This window comes from Nicrophorus vespilloides, unplaced genomic scaffold, assembly GCF_001412225.1.
Source record: "Nicrophorus vespilloides isolate i.1.1-1 unplaced genomic scaffold, Nicve_v1.0, whole genome shotgun sequence".
NCBI lineage: Eukaryota > Metazoa > Arthropoda > Insecta > Coleoptera > Silphidae > Nicrophorus > Nicrophorus vespilloides.
The window spans coordinates 359,702-380,996 of NW_017098882.1; the positions used below are offsets into that span (position 1 = coordinate 359,702).

Consider the following 21,295-nt stretch of genomic DNA (forward strand, 5'->3'; position numbering starts at 1 on the left):
TTATACAGAGATTCCAGTCTAAAACGCTGAGAAAATATATCAATGCTCCATGGTTCTACACAAATGTTGACATCCACAAGCAAGCTAACATCAGTTAGAAAGTTATAGCTAAGGCTAGCACAAGATACCACAGCCGGCTAGAGAACCACCCAAACCAACTGGCTACGGAGCTAATGCATACAGTAAATCATCGCCGTAGATTAAAAAGATTCAAACCGCAAGACTTACCCAACAGATTTAGAGACAACTAATTGAATCATTGTTTATGTGTGAATAGTGGTGAAAGGGACTTGTAAGTCTTTCATATTTGTATTCTCTTTTCAATTCAAATAATTGCCACACTATTAAGTTTTTCTGGTTCATGTTTAGTCACAGGTTACTTGCAATTATTTTTAAAAAGGTTATTCAAAAATCTAATTCAAAATTGATTGTGATTAATTTTTAAAAATTAGCAGTTATTTTTGATGAAAAGTTTGTCTGAAGGAAGCGAGTTCAATTCACTACAAATTTTTGTCTCCATTATTAATATACATTTACCACAGTCGACCTTGCTTGCAGTTTAACAAATAATAGTTAGGTTGGAAATAAAAACAATGATTATACCATATATATATATTTATTGGTTTAGATTTTCACACATTGATTTATTATTTATTATTTCTTTAATTAATAATTATATCTAGCTTCAAGATATAATGTCCTGTTCCAAATTCAAGACATCAGCGTTTTTTTTTAATTTATCTTCTTCGGTTGACAACAAGAAAGTTAAGTTAATTCAGCGACCATATAGTATACATATATAATTAATCATCAGTTACGAAGGTATTCACACAATTATTATTACATATATTTACTTTGTTTGCAATGAACACAATGCTGAAAGCTCAAGATTTCGAGAAAGATATTATCTTAGATGGATTTATTTTATTTACTATGACTCATTCTTGCCGTGTTTCCTTAAATATAAATACGCCTTTCCTCCGCATTTATTGGTATTCTGTTACATGTACATAGCACCTAATTGATCATAAATTACAATAACAATTATCATGGTGTTTCAAGTTGTTGGTTATTTAAAATAGTTACGAAAATTATATATAGTCAATACAAATTGGAAACGAGAGAATTTGGAAGAACTATCTGTAGAGTTAATATAATCTCACAGACATATTATTGCACTCAGTTTTTTTTGTTCATTTTTGTATTTATATACACATTTTGATATTTCATTTCTAGATGATATTCTTTTTGGCACGTTTAGCTACACCAATCGATTTAATGTTGAAAGTAGTTTCCACTTTAGAAATTCTAGATTTTAATAAGTTGCAATAAAAATGGATTCTCATTTTATTTATAAAAGAGACTATTAATTAGTAAAGGTCGGAACTATAAGAATGAACGAAATATAAAAGAAAATATTTTTAAACGCGTTGTGTTTCAATTTAATATAAAATATTGATGAGGAAGAATAAAGGGGAATACTAGGAAACCTTACATGATGTATACACATAGCAATAACCTGTTAACGTGATTTAGAGTCCTTATGAAAAAGTAATCGGATGATGTGCATCGGTGGATCCTGTTCGTGCATTTTACAACTTCATGTTTCAGCATACAAAGATAATCTTGTTGGCAAACAATTTATTTTTATATTAGACTTCATATTATGGTTGATTTATTACAATTATAAGATTGATATACTTATAATAGTAAAATGTATAATTTTAACGTTAAATACAATGAAAAAACACAGTAGATTTATGGATTTTGGAATTTAAAAAATTGGTCACGGAATTCACTCAATATTCTGCATAAATTTGCATAATAGATATTCGGTTTGTAATGAAAATTTTGAATTCATTTTGGTGTAGCGGCGATTCATTAAAATTCATGTGAGATTATATGCATGATATCTGTATATACGCAGACAGGGAGAGCGGTCGCGGAGCGTGGAAAACTGGAAGTTAAATTCAATTGAAAACCGAATTGCTAATGTTGAATCTACGTATCTACGAGAAGTAAAAAAAAACAATGTAGATTTTAAAATCAATTACAGTTATACCGTCACATGTGGTACGTAGTCTGCCACGCTGAGCACCTGAAAGAAGTTTAAGAAAATAGATATATTTGTTTTGTCGGTAAATTATCATGCTGCTTAAGATATGATACATGAATTTCTTTTGCCGTGACGGTCACGGATCTGCTGCAAGTGCTGCAGCTGCACCGCTGAAGGGATTACGGTGGACGATGGGTTGTTGTGTGATGGAGCGGCGTGTCCTGCTGGTCCTCCTGCATGCAAGGGCAATGATTGCCGTCGTCGCCGTCGCAGGGCCGGGCTCAGGTTGTACTTGACTTTGGCCTGTACCAACAGTTCCTTGAATACCTTGCTCACGTTGATGTTCTCTTTGGCAGAAGCCTCGACGAATCCGTTTTCCCAATCCACGGTTACAACAGATTCCGTTGTGGCCGTATCCACCTGCAATACATTCATCGTCATTATTTTTTTAGCTTTCGGTCGGAAAAGAAACATTCGTTTTGAAAAATGAAATAATCTGAATAGGTGGGCTGTATGGAAACTATGTGTGGAAATAGAAAAAGTTCATCTTGTAGCTGAATTTATAATTGTTTACTCAAGAACGTCGCAATGTAACCCCTGTAAATACTGCAGCACCGTTTTCCGTTCAACGTTTTTTCTCTGCGTTTTCAATTCAAATGATGTCTCTTTCAAATAGAAAATGCAGGAAACTTGAATTGGGTATTTTCCACGGTGGAACTCGAACATTGCATAATTTAGCTGCACTTCATAAATACGTTCGTATTTACATTATTGTTCTATTCCATTTACTGCCAGATCGATTTTTATATTGAAGAATTGTAATTTCAATTTAGATATGTATGTTATGAAATACATAATTAATAGTTTAATATAATAGTAATGCATGAATGATATTGTATCATCTATTAATTAATTATGTAGTATGTTTGACGCAATTATCTGTATTTCCATTAATTCATATAATATTAAATGAAAAATAATTAGTTATCTAAACTTTTTACTAATAGCAATAATTATTAATATATTGGGTTAATGTATAATTAGTAGGCATTTATGTAGGTGGATTTTTTTAATAATATAAATTGCTGATTTGTTATTTTTTTTATCGACCTTCTTCCAAGCAAATGTGAAGCAGTTATTGAAGTAGATTGTGACTACGCTGCGGAATAATCATTTAAAAATCTTATTGTAGAAGTTGTATGTTTCTTTTCTCATAATAAATAGTGTTTAAAAACGCCTGATATTGGGTAAAGTAAAAAGTTTTGAGCGTTTTTCGTTAGATGGCTTTAGTGAGCTATATCTCACTTAAAGGCGACTTAACGCCTTGAAAAAGTTCTTTGACAGTTTTGTGTTTAGTAAATCCAGTTGTGTGTTAGAGGTCCAAAATAGAGGTAAAAAAAGAAAAAAATCGATACATTCTTCAGTACCACTACGACCAAGAGAAAAAGCAGAGCAGACGGTCAAACAAAATGTGTTGTTTATGGACTCAATACAGTATCGAATGAAATAGCAAAGCGTTGGTTCCAACGTTCTGGTAATATGGAAGATAAGGCACGCTCTGGTAGGCCAATCGTCGAAAATGTTGATAAAATTATGGAAATCGACGAGTCGGACCGGCATGCGAGTACTTACTCCATTGCCCACGAACTGAAGATTAGCCAGAAAACCGTTTGAACCATTTGCATAAGGCTGGTCTCAAGAAGAAGCTCGAGGTATGGGACAAAACGCTCAGAACTTTTTACTTCACCCAGTAATTATGCACCGATCCAATAAAATATAAACATAATTTATTGCATATATCCATTGTTATTGGAGTTGTTGGATATAGACACACTCATTTCCTGGATTTTGAAATAATATGCAAGATTTAACATATTGTCTATAATTCGGCTATCCCATATAATTATTTATGTCATATGTGTGTCGCACGTCGTACTTTCTCGGACAAGTTGTCTTTTTTCATAATCCCTGGAACATTAAGAAGGATGTTGATCTTTCTTTTTCTTTCCAAGAACTATATTCCACTAATTCAATTTAATTCAAGCGATATTAAAACCGATTAGGAAAGCACCTCAATACAATAGCTATGAATTTATTAGACAATAGTGAAACTAATAGACTAAAAATTTTCCTTTAGTACAAATATGGTTATCAAACCAATCAGTAAATTAAATTGATTTTTTTTTAAATGGACATCGAAACTTCGTTATCAGAAGTAACATTAAAAGAGGTTTGACTGTAATAATTTAATAACTTTGTGATTAATTAAAAAAATATTTTAATTATTTCAACTCATTCTAAATATATTCGTAATATTTTATTAATAATGATTATGCGAGGCATTATTGTGTTTTTTATGTACATTGAACGAGTTTGGTAGTATATTTATTTATTTGAATTATTATTTTTAGTTAGGACGGAATGACTGTTGTCAATATAGGAGTAAAAAATTTAATCGAAAATTTAATTAAAACGCAGTATTTTCATATTTATATTAATATTTGGTCAGAGGTTTTTAAATTATAATTTATTAAATTTGTAGTCAGAACTTTCAGTTATAAATATAATTATTATAGAACAGAAAGACTATGTTTATAATTATATATAATAAAATTAAAAAATTGCTAAGCTATATTTATTTATTACTAGTACATGTATGTGTTTAAAAAGCATACAATATTAATGTCACGTCTATGAAGTGCTTGATTGGAAAATGTCATTATACTAATATGCATACGCTAGGAACTGCACTTAAACTAAGTGAATAATTATATTTCAATGAGTATACAGATGCTGTTTATTGGTTTCCCTCAACGCTACATTACAACAAGAGTAAGTTAATTAGATTGATTATACATGCATATCAACATAGAAAACGTTTATGTGGAGAGAAAATTCGGAGGTTTAAAAGTGAATTCATTTATATTCAATTTATTGTGTTGTGTAATAAGTTCACGCGTTTTATTTATTTATTTTTTTCTTGAAAATTTGTCTTTTGCTAGGTAAAGTATATATATATATGCATTTGCAAGTATTTTTCTTGCTCTACAGACCTATATGCTTCAATTTTTCGAAATAATTAATTTTAATCAATTTTCAGTTATTTTAATCATTTTTCAGTCTTTATCGTTTGATTCGGCATGGAATGGAAAAGGTGATAATCCGTTGGTGTAAGGTCCGTAGAGTATGGAGAATGCGGTAGAACACCCATTCGAGTTGATTCAGAGCGTCCTTGATGATGTGTGTGGTTTTTGGGCGCGTATTTTTATGAAGAAAGATGACTTGACCACGATCGGCCCTTTTCTGCAGAATTGCTTCGTTTCGTGATGAAGTCGGATGAGATAGCATTCCTTGTCGACAGTCCTGTTCTTCTCCAGTAATTCTCAGAAGATTACACCTTTACAGTCTCACCAGTAGCAAATAATTGTGCAAATAATTCAGCGGTTCTCTAAGCCAGTGGTCCTCAACCCCCGGTCCACGGACCGGTACCGTTACGACCGTTGCTCTAAGCCAGAGGTTCCCAAACTGTTTTGTGTCGTAGACCCCTTGCCCATGTTTTTCGGTTATGGGTAGACCCCCTACTTACCTGATATTGATTTTTTGTAAATTTATTATTTATATTGGGTTATTTTTATAATTATTAAGATCTTTGCTCTGAGATTGCGCGTATGCTTGTAACAAGATGATACTGGTATATCATTATGTGCAGGTTTTTACAAGTTCAAAATGTATTGCGACCACAAAGTGAATTCCTACATCCTACAACTTACACAATTTTATAAACATATATAATATTTTTTTTACTTCATAGGTACTTTTATAAATAAAGTATATAAGATTTATATTATAAGATAGTATATGTTGAGTATCAGTGTATGATAGTATCAGTGTATGTTGAGTTCCACTATCGTAGACCCCCATTTTCATTTCATGGACCCCCATTTTTTTTTCACTGACGTAGACCCCTTGCAGGTTGTCATAGACCCCTGGGGTTCGATATAGACCACTTTGGGAATCGCTGCTCTAAGCTATAGCATCTACTCAATAATGTCACAAATGTCGCGAATTGCTTACGTAGCTTTTTGACCACGACGATAGGAGAAATACATCAATGCCGAAAATGATTTTTTTTTGCCTCCTGCAGCTTCCATTTCAAAAGTGTGAAAGTTGATTAAAATTAATAAATTCAAAAAATTGAAGCAGACAGGTCTGTAGAGCAAGAAAAATACTTGCAAATGAATATACTATACTTAATAAAAGATAAATTTGCAGAAAAAAAAATAAATTAGAAAAACGGGAACTTATTACACAACCCAATATAAAGATTATTGTAATTGTAATTATATTATTACCTGTAATCGTAAGTGTAAGTCACATAACTTCGTTACAAATATTATATTTATATATTACCAATATCCACGTAAATCATCAATTATTCAAAAATAATAAAACTTGCTACTTGTACTTGAACCCATCAATCATCGCAATTTAATAAAAATGTAATCAATAATTCTGGACTTCAATCATCACTTTTACTTTAATAAGTATAATTAGCTGTAACATATTTATGCAATGAAAATTAATTAAATCATAATTATAGAATATTTGTTTTTTTATCTGTCATCAAAGTATATTGAAAAATGATATTATTTAATTAGTTTATAGATATAAAATTAAAATATTATTGGAACTTGAATCATCACATTCATTAATGCGGCCCCAGGCGAATCATTCTAGGGAGCGTCAAAGGCGCAAATAATAGTTTTCTGAAAAAAATGAGCCGCAAATGATATATTTGGCCACAGGCGTAAGATTTTCTTACTGCAGCTCTGCTCGGATGTACCTGTAGATTTACTTCTTTGTAAGTTTTAGCTTCCGCATATAATATTTTTATGCATTTGGCCTTCATTGATATTAGCATCAAGTTTTCAGTGAGGGTGCAACGATTTATATATCCGTTTCTTCCGCCCTATTTAGTCCTAACAAAACAATATCTACCTTCATCTCAGTAAGCACTATTTAAGAGTTAAGCTTAGTTAAAAGAAATTCCCAATATTTTATTTTTATGACTATTTTCTGACATTATTATATTTAACAATATATAAATACATTTGAAATACACATTTTGGTTGTTGTTTTATAAATAATGTAAATGATTATCTAAACACGTATGGGTGATTACACACCAATAACACAAAATCTTCTACTTTCTGTTGGGCGTGAGTTCCCTGACGTGGAAAGTTTCTGGGCGCAATGTCCTTTTGATGAGAGGAACAACTTCTATTCTTTCTACTGTCCTCAGAGAACATATCCTAGCGGAAGAAAATTCGGTCAATAGTATTTTTACGTATCTATACAATCAATTTTTTTTACTATTAAACATTCTCATAAGTTCATTCAAATTTATGCATTAATGTGATAAATATAGAAATAATATTTAGATTGATTTACTTATGTAAAGTAATATCATTTTTCCAAGGAAATTTTCGAATTATAACTAATTAATATTTTCCGCTTAAAATCAATAATTAACTTTTACAATATTGTTGTAAAAGTGTATAAAATAACTTGATAATTTGTTTCTTCATAAAATCATTGAGAATCTCTTTTAAATATTTATTATTCACTTCGTTAATATTTGATCTAATTCACCGGATTTACGACAATCCAATTTGAAAATTTCTGTAAACCTAATTATAAATGCACTGACCGAGGTTCTTCCATTAAATGTGAACAAACATATAAAGCGAAAACACAGACCACTCACGATCAACATCATTATTGATACATAAAAGGAAGAAGACAGCAATTCAGAGAATAGAGAACGACTTGAGCTAACGACTTAAAAATTTCATATACATTATGGAGACATTTTTTGGTTACAGACTACACCTACATATGAAAGATCTTTCCGTTGTGAAAAATACTATAGTTGTCAATACACAAACGCATTCCAATATACAACAGGATTGCCGAAAGGAGCATAAACAGGAAGAATTGTATAAAATATATATTATGTACTACAATGTAAATATTTTTATATAAATAAATAATAAAAAAAAAACTATAATTTTGAAGCAATAATAATTGATATTAATATAATCAAATGATTAAAATAATTTCGTTGTTTAAATTAGTATGTTCGCAATTATAAAACTCATTATTAAAACATAATATACATATTTATAACTGCATTGTATTCAAAGATGTATTTTACTATACTAAGATAACTTCTAATAATAAATTGGAAATGCTTAAACGAAAGCTCTTGTTAGCAGTTTCCCGTTTAATACAGAAAATCTGTGGAGTAAAGAGAACTTTGTTGCATTTCAAACGGAGATAATCCCAGGCGTAAAAGTCCTTATAGTTTGACAAGGGTGCGGGAGTAAAAAAAAAGTTTCAGAATTCCTTATCTAAACCCCGCGCACGAGACACAAAATGAAAGCAATAAATTCGAGGCAGAAAGTTTTCATCTTCCACCCAACCCGGTCATTTTTCTCTTCTTTTTTCGTATTGTTGTTTTAGTTTCAATCTTCCTGCTCTTTCCCTTTGTTTCAATCGATTCCTTTAGCAAGGAAGAAGAAACAAAAAAAGAAACGTCTATTTGTATCTAGTTCTAAGTAAGCAGCATTGTCTGGCCGATAAAATCCGGGCGGATGGCATAACGTAATTATTAGTTGCCTACATGCTCAATGCTACAACAGCTTTCACATTGTCAAGACCATTTGCGCGAATGTTAACCAAACGTGCTTTGACGAAGTTGCTTAACAATAAGCTTCAATTCCGGCAAGGAAAAACAGATACCAAAACTTTGCATGTGCATCTCAAAATAGTTTTCAATTGAATTTGGGGCACGCCTGATGCAAGTAACTGAATTTCCAGCGCTAATTAGATTTCAACAGCAAGCTTTAAGAACTGAGATTCAACAGGATGAGAAAAAAAAAAGATATGTAATTATAAAATTAAATTAATTTGAACGTCGGTTGGAAACTGTTTTCCAGCTGACGAAACTTAACTCACTCGCTGCATGTTGCAAAATATTATGTTACATCAACAAAATGAGTGTGATATGAATCATACATGTGCATATAATGATGTAAATATACATGGATGTACTAGGATTTATAAAAAAAAATCCCGTAACTCTTAGCTGTATCTATTAACCACTCATTAAAGCAGTTAAGTGGTCGATAGAAAAAAAAACATATTTTACTTCTACTTAGCGGACTTATTTTCAAAATTTAATGACGTACAGACTCCTTAAATATATAACAATGGAATGATTCTTTAGTTTGGGATCCCATGTAAGTAAATACATACAAATTTTTATTGACCACAGTCTTTACGCCTTACATTTTTTCTAAATCAAAAAGGCATAACGACTAAAGTATGTAACTTTTAAGGAAGAACGAAATAATATTATTAAATAAACAACAAGAGATTCTTTTTTATATTTTTTTTTTGTCATTATAATATACTCTGTTTACTTCATATTTTCTTTATTATTATTAAAGCAAAAATAATTACTAACTATAATTAACTATTTTTAATTAATATTAATAATCTTCATTGACTGACATGCATACATTTATTAGCAAAACACATATAGATCGTGGTCTTTTGTTCCACTTTTTAATTACTGAAATCTAATATCTGATCTACTTGAAAATTCAATATAGACCCAGGCTGCTTTAATATAAAGAAGATAATATGATTCTGTTAAACGTATTAATGCTATAGAGATTAACAAAAGATTTACCATTAAGCAAAAGTCTTACTCCTTCAATAAGTTTTCTACTGTTTTTTTTTTTTCATGATCTCGTACACGTTTGTACTCCCTTAATATCTCGAAAGTATTATTACTTAATAAATCGTTGGAACTTATACTATATTTTGTTCACATCCCAGTACTGATGATTGATTCGTATCTATCAGTGGCGGTCCGTCCATGGATGAGGCGCATCTCTAAAATTTTAATATGTCAAGAGCATTTTTATATCGTATCATATTAGAATTTCGCTTACTTTTCTTTTTTTTTGTTAAGTAATTATCTCATATATAAAAGAAAGTTGTTGGAAGTATTCTATTCAATGGTCGATTGTCGAGGATTTGCCCACTGTTTATGTACATATGCCATGTATTAAGATTCGGGATATGCATACTTCGTGGTATTCTAGGTTACGTGCTCAAGTTGACAACTGCTTCACTACTGCAATTACAACTAGTAGATGCGGTCCCTGACTTAGCTTCCGTAGACTAGAACGCAGTGTTTATTGATAGCAAGTTCTTTTCTTTATACGAAGATAATCATTTTCGTGGTAATTTTTTATTATTTTTAGTATACTGTTTCACCACATACGTGTTAAAATTATCATTTATTATGGCCCTTAATATGGGAAACTAAAGAAAGGATGAATGAAGGTAGACTGATTGCTAAGGCTAATTGGAATTGTTTAATTGAAGATATGCTTAAATGAAGATTTTCTTCTCTCCCGTTTAACGAAAAAGACATTATTGTCAAGAGCCCGAAGCTCGTACCAACATTAAGTATTCGGTCTCAAACAAAAAGATTTAAAAGACATTTTAATGGATGAATAGATGTGTGGATGTTCTCATTTATCAAAATTATTCTATTGGCTATGCATTTTGTTTTCTCTAGAACAAAATGTCTGGAATAAATTTGGATAGTCTGATCAAAACAATATCAGCAAAGCATGCAAGAGACACGATTGCTCTCAATCATACATATGTTTTAATGTATAATTCAAAAAAAATTGCAATGCACAGTAAGGAAATTACAGCAAATCGATACATTTGATCAAAATGTTCATCACGAATTAGATAAAAGGGAAATTATATTGAATTCCTATCTATCAGTGATAAATAAAAGATTTCTAAAACAAGTTAGACATTTTTATAAAATTTGCTATCAATATAGTTGGGAATGGACAGTAAATTTTGCTTAATAAATTCAAGTGGATTTTGTTTAAAGTGCAAAAGAATGGGAATATATTTTTTTACAGTTATATTGCAATGAAACAATTAGTAAATTTTGTCATTGATGAAAATGTTTTGATCATAGAACTATAAATGGGTAGATAAAAAAGGAATTATATACTCCTTTTGGCATGCCACCTTAATATTAATGAAGTATTTATTTTTTCAGATAATCGACTGGTGTATTTTGTAATTATAAATATGTTATTAATAATGTAAAGTAGAAATCTTACCTCGCGATTTCCGACCAAGTCGACTTTGTTGCCAACTATGACGATTGGTATATCCGTTCCGCCTTTGGTCTCGTGGATTTGGTCTCGCAGAGCTCTAGCCTCCTCGAAAGTATTAGCATCCGTAACGTCGTAGACAAGGATGAAGGCGTCAGCGGAGGATATGGATAGCGCCCTCATCGCGGGGAATTCGTACGCCCCTGAGGTGTCAAGGATGTCAAGCATCAGATGGACGCCAGCTACATTGAAGTCGCTATGATGCATCTCCTCCACGGTCCTCTTATATTTTGGCGAGAAAGTGCCATAAAGAAACTGGGAAATCAAGGACGATTTTCCGACCTTTGCGGCTCCCATCACCACGATCTTGTGTCTGACGTTGGCAGTTGCAACACCCTTCTCCAAAGACTCAGCATCCTCGCTCCTCTGGGACCTAAATTCATTAAAATAAGAAACCAAACAGACAAATTTCACATTTTGATATAACACAAATTCACATTTCGTCGTATCAGATGCGCAAATGCTGTAAGGTATTAGTTTTTTGCAGCAGCAAGTAAACACCGCTAATTGGAAAATATTTTTGTTAATCTAGAAGATTATTATTTCTCATTAAAAAGTTATTACGGCCACGGAGTAAATCCAATTTGCGACCGCGCTATTCCAACCTTAATTACTCATAAAAACTGATTCAATATAATTAAAACGGATTATCAAAGGAATGCAAATTAATATCGTCTATTAACGTTTCCTATTTAAATACATTAAAGTTTATTTGTTTGTTTTTCATTCAGTTGTAACAAATGTATGCTACTTACTTTAAAAATCGTTATAGGAATTATTTTCAACCGAAATTGATTTTCCATTTCTTCTTGTCTCACGTGCTTTGAATACGATATGCGCTCACACATTTTGGGGTGATTTTGCCTCGCTGTGCTATTAAATTCCGTATTGTAATCGGCCACCATTCTGTTGCAAATGGTATCCAGAGGGTGCGTGCCATAACGACGAAATGTCTTGGGTGCGTAAATTTATGGTAAGTTATATTAAACTATTGTTATATCCAACTCTTTTTACGAGATTATATAGATTTTGTTATGAATTCAATATTTTTGTTTTAAATACGAGTAATTTCTAAGACAGATTCATTATACAAGATACTTTGTTAATTAAGGTAAATATATTAATTGATAGATATTTGTCAAAAAATCTCCTATGAAATAAAAGTTTTAGCGAGACAAATGTTATTTGTAATTTTTCATTAAAACTAAAAAGCGTTATAACGTATTTACTAAGAAAGTATATCTTGCAGTGTATGTATAACATATACGAAATTAATATTAATTATTAGGTTATCTATTTTAAAGAAAATATAAATATACCAAAAGTGTCTTATATTTTATAATTGCAAATACGAAGTTATTGTATTTAACACTTATAAATTTTTCCTAAATTAAATGTTTGACCTCATTGATTTGTTGAGAAGAGGATATTTGGCATTAGGCGATATGTTTCGTTGCTGCGGTACTTCTATTTTTTTCTTCAGGTAAAACTTCTGGCCATATTTTATCTAACTAAATTTCAGATTTCTTAAACTTTCCATATGTTTTCCATTGCGTTTAATGATGTAGCTTTTCAACAAAAAAACACTGTCATTTTCTCTTCATACTATATAAGATAGAGGATAATAAGCTTTAAATTATGATATATCCTCTTTTTTAATTTTATGTTATAATAAGCAATATAGGCGGAAATACCTCAGTTCATAGCCGTTTGGTCATAAGTGTAGCTAAGAAATATTTTAAATGTTATTTATATATTGAATTCACGAGATGTCATAAGATGTAATAAATAAATTTCTCTTTTCTATAGATGCAAAAACTCAAAAAAATAATTATTGATTACCAATAAATTTTCGATTAATAGTTTCGTGGCATTAGGAATTACAATTATATTGTACACTAAAATCGACAATTAAATGTAAAGCGATGCTGCAATTAATGATTTATAGTCCATTAATTGATTATGTCGAATAGTAGCGATTATCAGGTTCAGAAACTCTAACAATCCCCTACACAATCTGCCTAATAAGCTGCTACAAATCCAAACCAATTTGATGTCTATAGTCGAATGGTTTTATTCTTTGGTTTTGAAATTTATTCAAAATAATTCAACCTTTAATTATGTTGAGCTTACAAAAATCAAAGAATCTAGAATCTTTTGAGATATCCATCTTTATTTATCTTTATCTTTTATCTTTATCTTTTTTAGATATTTATCTTTATTAATGCTTTCAATTCTGGTTTTTTGTATATAAATACTATTTTCTATTTATTTTAATACTTTAACATCTAACCATTTATGAAATGTATATCAAAAATATGAAATATGTAAAATTAAGACTTTTAAAAAAAAATCCAATAGGACAAATTTGTGAAGTTTATGAACGTAAATTTTAAAGTTTCTTTGTAAAATCATTGAAAATAAAAAAAAAATATATTCTGTCTTTCTTTCAATACAATCTTTCAACTACAGTAATACCTAATATAGTCCGGTTTCGAACAGATTCAGTTTAAAAATTTTAAAACAAATTCAATTTTAATGTAGCAAAATAAAAATAAATTCAGGTTATTTGTTTGAATTTATTTACATGTTTCCATTTTATGCTTTTTTTACATTCTGGTCAATAAATTATGATTATTATTACTGCACATTTTTTTTATGGTCGTTTTTCCTCATTATATTTTTTTTATGTTGTGTAATTTTATTTACAATCTGTTTATCAATGTGCACATTGAGTAAATCGCAGTTGACATTAGGTAGGTAATCTTTCCCGGTGGATAGTAACCATTATGATGATTTGATTGCTGCAAGCACCGAGAGTGCTCACAAAGGGCCTGGATTGACCAGGATTTGAACCTGTGACCACTGGCACGTGGGTGGGGCAACTTAACTTAACTTAATATTGTTATATTTAAATATAGATAAGATACTTACAATACATAAATATTGTGTTATTGCAGTAATATTCTTAAGGTTAATAGTTATAAAAAAAAGTTTAGTCTTTAAACTAATAATATATTTGTAATGGTAAGCAGGTGGTTATGGTGTCGTAACTACGAAATACAAGAAGCTTGAAATGACTTTTACTTAAACATTACGCTCGACCGGACGAAGAAAGTCCTGACAGTTGATTATGGTCGGGACTTTGGACGGACTTTGTTTCTGTAATTATGTGGACCGTCTGTGTGCGTTTCCAGTATGTGAATGAACTTCCGTCCAATTATTCCCCAGTGCCGACGGCGGAAACGTTAATCCGTTTAGTCGTTGGCTTTAGGGATGGTAGCACCGTTTGTGGTCGTTGTAATGCAAACACTCTGTATTTACAATGAATAAAACACCCTTCCTTCTCCACTTAAACCCTCAAAAGTCTTACGTTTAATTTAACCTAATTAAAATAATATACCCATCCTCATTGATATTATTCTAAAATTAATGAAATATTCAACAGTCACATAGTATATAATTTTAATAAAATAAAGAATTAATGTGACGAAATTGAAATTGAAATAATCAAACAATTCAAGAGTTAAACCATTGACCTTACGCAATCATCCTCCCACCAAATCAATTATTTCAATTTTAATATTAGAATTTGATCATTGGACACTTAAAGTATAAAAATTATATAAATTGTGTAATTAAAAAAAATGATAGAAGTTTTTCCGGCGCAATGACTAAATCTAATATACGCTTAGACTAATTGCACTAAAATCAAGACCAGCGGGCATTGAGTAATCTGGATGTCGTGTAATTTCCCAATAGGCCTGCGGCTGCACATGACTAATGGGACAAAGTGATGTATTGATATATAAATCACACTTTTTTTTTAGCAGATAAACAATAAAAAATGAAAATAATGACTTTATATAATAAATATATTGTTATAGTAATAATCAAACCATAAATATGTCCCATGAAAACCCGTCACCTCCACGTAATTAATGAAGAATGGTAAGGAGGGTAAGGTTACTGTTTTTGCTCGTCTTGCAAAACATTTGCAGACGTAATTACTCGCAATCTTATATTGTACTTACGTACAAAGTAAAATCATGTTTTAAAATATTTTAGACGCAAGTTATGCTTGTAATATAGTAGAAACAGTGAGGAAGACAATCAAATGGTACAAGAAGATATTTATTTGAATTACGAGTTTTGAAAGCTTCTATACTGCATAATCACCTGACCCAAAAATATACTCCAATATCAAACTTTCAACAAAATTTGGAAAAACAATTACTTCATAAATATCATATATATCATTCATAAATATCATTGTGATCCAAGAATACCAAAGATCGAGTGTTCAGAAGCTGCCAACTCGCAATATTTTACAACATTTCTTCCCAAAATTAAAACCCAATCCAACAAAACGCTACTTTGAGTGCTTAACAAAAAATAAAAGCAGATTTTTCAAACAAAAAACATTACTAAATCTTTGTAAGTTTCATTTAATTGCTCTATTCGAACAAACTCACAGTTACCGAAATATGTGTGCACAGCGAGTACGAAATGCGCAATAAGCTTCGATATTGTGCATTTTCAACATGAACTTCTTTAAATTCGCCTTCATTTTCTCTGTCTGTATTGTTAACAAGATATTCTAAATCTTTCACTGAAAAACCATCTGCATTCAATAAATTTCTAACATCATCTTTATCGAAATATTCAAAATCTATTGAATCAGACATAACTTATCTATTTTTATATAGGCATATTAGAGTAAAAATAAAATAAAAGTGTAAATAAAAATCGTATTTTCCAAATGTATGCAGTGGCACAAGCTAAATTAAAGTAGGACAAGAGGTAATAAAATTGTATATGAAAGTTACCATTATTTTTCTATATAACAAATATTTACCAGAAAATTAGTCGCTTACTGTTGTACTACTCAAGAACACAAGTTCAAAGATTTAAAAGATGACCTTGAGATAATTAAAAAAAAATGTAGGTGCAGAAAAGAAAAATGTGCAAAAAATAAAACCGGAAAACATATAGAACTTCAATATATTCTTAAGAATCTCTATAAAAGTTTGCACATAAAACTTTCTTATTGGATAAGTAGATTTGTTCCGAGAGCAGCACATATTTCGTACGATCTATAGATTCCCTGGTCGCTTAAAAATACATGGATATTCTGATCCAAGGACCTCGTCAATTCTAACGTAAAATAAGGATTTTTTTAAAGATTCTTCAATAACTATGTTACTCGTTTTCGATATGTTGATATCGGATTTATTATAGTCCGATTTGAAAGTTTCTCTGTTAGTTCATTTTCTATGATCTTTGCAAAATAGTCTTATCAAAGCAATTTTATTATGACTATGTCAAATCGATTCGATATTAACACTTTACCTCAACATATTGTTGACCAGCACAACTCGACAAAGAGACAATTTAGGTCGTTTCAATAGAAACTTGGATCTAAATTTATAGCAGGTAGCGAGTATAATAGAAAGCGTCAACAATGCAGTTGTGTACTAAGTATTACCCGAGGGAATTATTCAATAAAACAATGATCAACAACAATAACCTTAACAAACTACTTGTCAACTTGTCTAAAGCTTGGATTAAAGCGAATGTCTCCTAGTTATTAACTATTGTACAGTTAATGGTATTAATTAAATTGTAGAGAAAATTACGATTGAAAGTTTACTTAGAAAACATTAAAAAAATAATATAATTTAAAATGTTATTATTATTTAATTGAAGCAGATGACAATATTAGTCAGTAAATAGAAAATAATGTATTGCTAGTCTGTAATTCTTTCTGGATGTCTACTTTATTATGCAATAGAATATTAATAAGGGTTTTCCCAAACGCACTGAACACTGCTATAAATCAGTGTTCCCTAGTAGATTATTAATAATTCATGAACGCTACAGATGATACAATCAATTTAATATATCATAGACACTCTAAATATATTACGTATGATCTACTGTAAATGAAAGAATTTGAGTTAAATCCAAATAAAGGTCTTCTATTAATCGAATAATACTTTTATATTCTGTATATCTATGAAAATAAATTATTATTATTATTATTATTACAATTAATGATTTTATTAATTAAATTATATTGTAAAGTATTTTTTTTAATAATTGTTATTATTCTGTTTATATATACATTCTTATTGGCACTAATTTGACCAATAAAATAAAATAATAAATAACCTTGCTTTGGCCGTAAAGATACGTTCCCGAAAAGTTTCCTATAGAAATGTACAGAGTACAGCATTTTTTGGTCGTATAACAAAACATTGTGAGCCGTAAATCGAAAAAATGTCGTAATTAAAAAGGCCGTTTTAGATAAATGCCGTACAAAATGCGGCCGTATAGGTGTATAGTATATTATATTTTTTTCTATCTTGAGGTTATTATAAACGTTCAATCTTATAAAATGTATGTCTGGGTTATGACATATTGCAAATATCTATGTCTATAAAAAATCAATATCCGTGAGGACTTCTTGAGCCCAATGGAATTGAAAAAGTGTCGCTCCGCTAAATATGTTTCGCTCAAAAGATGAAATACGGTTTTTAAGTGATTTTCTTATGAAAACTTTTAAAATATATATATGAAATTCAGTTTTATTATCTTTCTATTAATATAGAAAGTTGGTATGTTCATTGATTACAAGAATTGTTCGTTTATTTATATAATTAAATAAAATCGGGCTAAATATTCTGAATGGATTATATATAGCAGAAGTCTTATAGTTGTCAGGTACCCACAAAGCTTTAAAATAGTCTAATTTTTTTAGATTTGAAGAACAAATACTCGTACATTTTTTTTCAATTAAAATGTGAATTGTGAAAGGAAGTCAAAAAGTAGAAAATTTTGGAAAGGTTAAATGTAGAAGTTCTAATATAAAATAATATTAATACATAGAAAAAAATACTTAGATTAACATCCTTTTAGAACAAATTTATATATATAAATATAAAATAAACACAGAAAATAAAACAGCTCAATATATAAAAAAAACTTTGTTATAATTATATAAAAAAATAAATTAAATGACCTCAATCATTGTTTTCAACATTTTCGTATAATTTTGTATTTATTACTGTTCCACTAAACAATATTATTATTATTGAACTATTTAATTTAATAATATTTTCAAATTGTTTTAGATTTGACTTGAATTGTTTTATATTTATATATAATTATTTTATAAATCAATGTTTTTGTGAAAGCTTATTTTAAGCTTATATTTCTAGTTATTAGCAGATCTAAATAAAATAATATTAACTTACAATAAATTTAATATTGTAGATAATACTGATTATATAATTTATAACTTATTTATGAAAAAAATATTGATTGAGTTTTGAGGATTGATATGGTTATAGATGAATTAAGTGCATTGAATACAAGTACTAAAGATGAAGATACATATCATAATTAACTAAAATTATAAATACTTGAGTTTTTAATGGATTTAGACTTAGATAATGCTTAGATAGTGCCATGAATTCAGGTAATAAAATTAATTAAAGGAATATGCTAATAAAGAATTTCGTAAATACAAGTGCATTCAATCGCAGCTACTACATATTAATTTATTTTATAAGTCTGTATAAAAGTATAATTATTTAAGTTGTTGATAGGAATATGATTATTATGAATTTCAAAAATATAAGTGCATTGAGCACAGGAACTAAAGGTTAATCGAATTTACATGACGTCATTTTCTTCTACAAGTATAATTACTTGGGTTTTCAATTTTGAGAATACATGTACATTGAATGCAGGTACTAAAGGTTTATTTGATTCAACATGTCATTATGGCTTTGTGACAGATGGGGCCCAAATACTTACACGATTCGTTTGGGCGAGTTTCTAGGGCTTTTCTGTGGTGCGGTTTGCGCGGCGGAGGGCACCGACTCCGTTTCCGGTATACTCTGACATCTGAGATTCTCATTCAGGCTATGAACAATAACTGGTTTAGCACACGGAGATTCGAAGACCGCGACGCGCGAGTAACGTAGATGTACCTTAAGACGGAAACAAAGAGGGTTGGTTATTACCTGGGCGGATGCGAATTCCTCTCGTCTTCCTGCTCCTCCTTCAAGAAGGACGGCTGCAAGCTGAAGCGTCGACGAAACTGGTGTCGACCCTTCATCGGTCTTCAAAGCCTGCAATAAACATAGATATGAATACACAGGCTCAAAGCGTAATTCTGTTGATTTCATGTTTGCGTTTACGTAAATTTCATTTTATGTACATGTGGCGGAAACCTTTTGAGAACGCGCGGAGCGGAATAAAAGCATGAGATGGAAAAAAAAAATTTGTATATATATACATAGACTGTAATCAGATTCAGTTCATTGATATGGAGTTGGTGGGATGTACGGAAGGGAACAAACAGTGGAAACATCCGTTTCAACGATACACAGCGGAATCAACAAATTCGGGGCAAACATTGAATACCCAAAAATAAAAGCGGTGACTGCGCTGTGTTCGTTAACTCAATTTAATCTTTTCACAAAAAAAAACATCAGAATTAAATCACTTAATCATTACAAAATAAGACCTCATTCTACAAAATCAATAAAATTAGAAATAAAGTCGATTAAATAAAATTAATTAAAAATTATATAAATCGGTAAATGTACATTTGACAGATTAGTTGGTAAATGTAAGTATAAATCTGAGATAACCTTCATATATCTACTATTACCTGTAAATGTATATATTTTTCAACGTATATAGGTAAAAGTTGAATAATAAAATAATAAATTTGATACACAGGTTATAATGTGATTAAAATAATTTATACTATTATTTTTTATTTCAATAATATTTTTTTATATTAAAAGATTTTATGAGCCGTTATTTTTGAAAGTCGTGTAAGTCCTTCTTTTTATATATCGAGATATTTAAAGGTTTGCATTTGAATCAATTTAAAAATATTGGCAAACGTTAATCAATTCGGGTTATGTTTTTAACACTGTAAATTTGTTAAACTTTATTATGCAATATAGTTAATAAAATTTGCTAATGAAAATAAACGATTTTTTAGATCGAAATAGACTTACATCACTTTCAATAATAACATATGACATATAACATATACAACCAAGCCGGTAAATGAATATAATATTTGTTTTCTTAACTAGCAGTTGGTAAAAATATCTCAATTCAATATTTTAGTGGTAGAAAAATTAGGACATTATTTATGTATTTATTCATTCTTGTAAAATCATTCTTCCAAACTAACATTGCAGTAATTATGAAGGATGAAAATATATCAATTATTTATTCAAATATTATTATTACCTAACACTTTGTGGGGCCAGAAATTTCTAACTTTCCAGACCACAACAATTTTTTAAATATGATATACAAAGACGTCTATGACATGTCTTATGTTTCCAACGTCAAAATTGATTTTGACTCGTCACAAATGTAGCGGAAAATATATCTAATCTTTACCTGATTACACAAATCGTGGACATCCGTAAAAAAATTACAGCCCAACTCGACTATAGACAAAAACCTGGAAACATTTTCATGAATACTGATACAAAAGCAACATTAAGCAAAGAGATATAATGAATATACCAAGCATTATTTAATTGAGATTTTTTATTGATTCTTGAAGTAAACGCGTTGGATATCTGTTATCAGTTCAGAAATTTGTGTTTTCTTAGCATAGACCTTGGACTTTACAAAACCCAAAGGAAAAAAATGGATGGCGTCAAGTCGCAAGATCTGGTCAGCATTTCTGGAAATCACACGACCAGGAAAATATTATCTTAACAAATTTATGATTTCTCTTGCTGTATGGCATGTGGTACCAACCTATGTCATCCAATTGATCCCATAAAAAGTTAGATAATTCTCAAAAAGGAACGGTCCAATTACACCTCCAGCCCATAATGTGCATCAAATTGATGGATGGATTGATGGACCATTCTATATAAGAAGCTAAGCCACTTGACAATGT

At 30.0% G+C, this 21,295-nt stretch overlaps 1 protein-coding gene across 2 annotated transcripts; it reads right to left on the minus strand.

The window, feature by feature from the left end:
* Positions 1-669: 669 nt before the first annotated feature.
* LOC108563437 (ras-related protein Rap-1) lies at positions 670-19,480 on the minus strand. 2 transcript variants are annotated; one of them, XM_017922112.1, is made up of 4 exons: positions 19,374-19,480; positions 19,165-19,272; positions 11,287-11,713; positions 670-2,476 (listed from the first exon to the last, which is right to left on the minus strand). In XM_017922112.1, the coding sequence occupies exons 1-4, from the start codon at positions 19,466-19,468 to the stop codon at positions 2,156-2,158; spliced, it is 951 nt and encodes a 316-aa protein (XP_017777601.1). In that variant the 5' UTR covers positions 19,469-19,480; the 3' UTR covers positions 670-2,155. The 2 variants fall into 2 exon arrangements, with proteins under 2 accessions (XP_017777601.1, XP_017777602.1); XM_017922113.1 differs by lacking the exon at positions 19,165-19,272.
* Between the last annotated feature and the right edge of the window lie 1,815 nt (positions 19,481-21,295).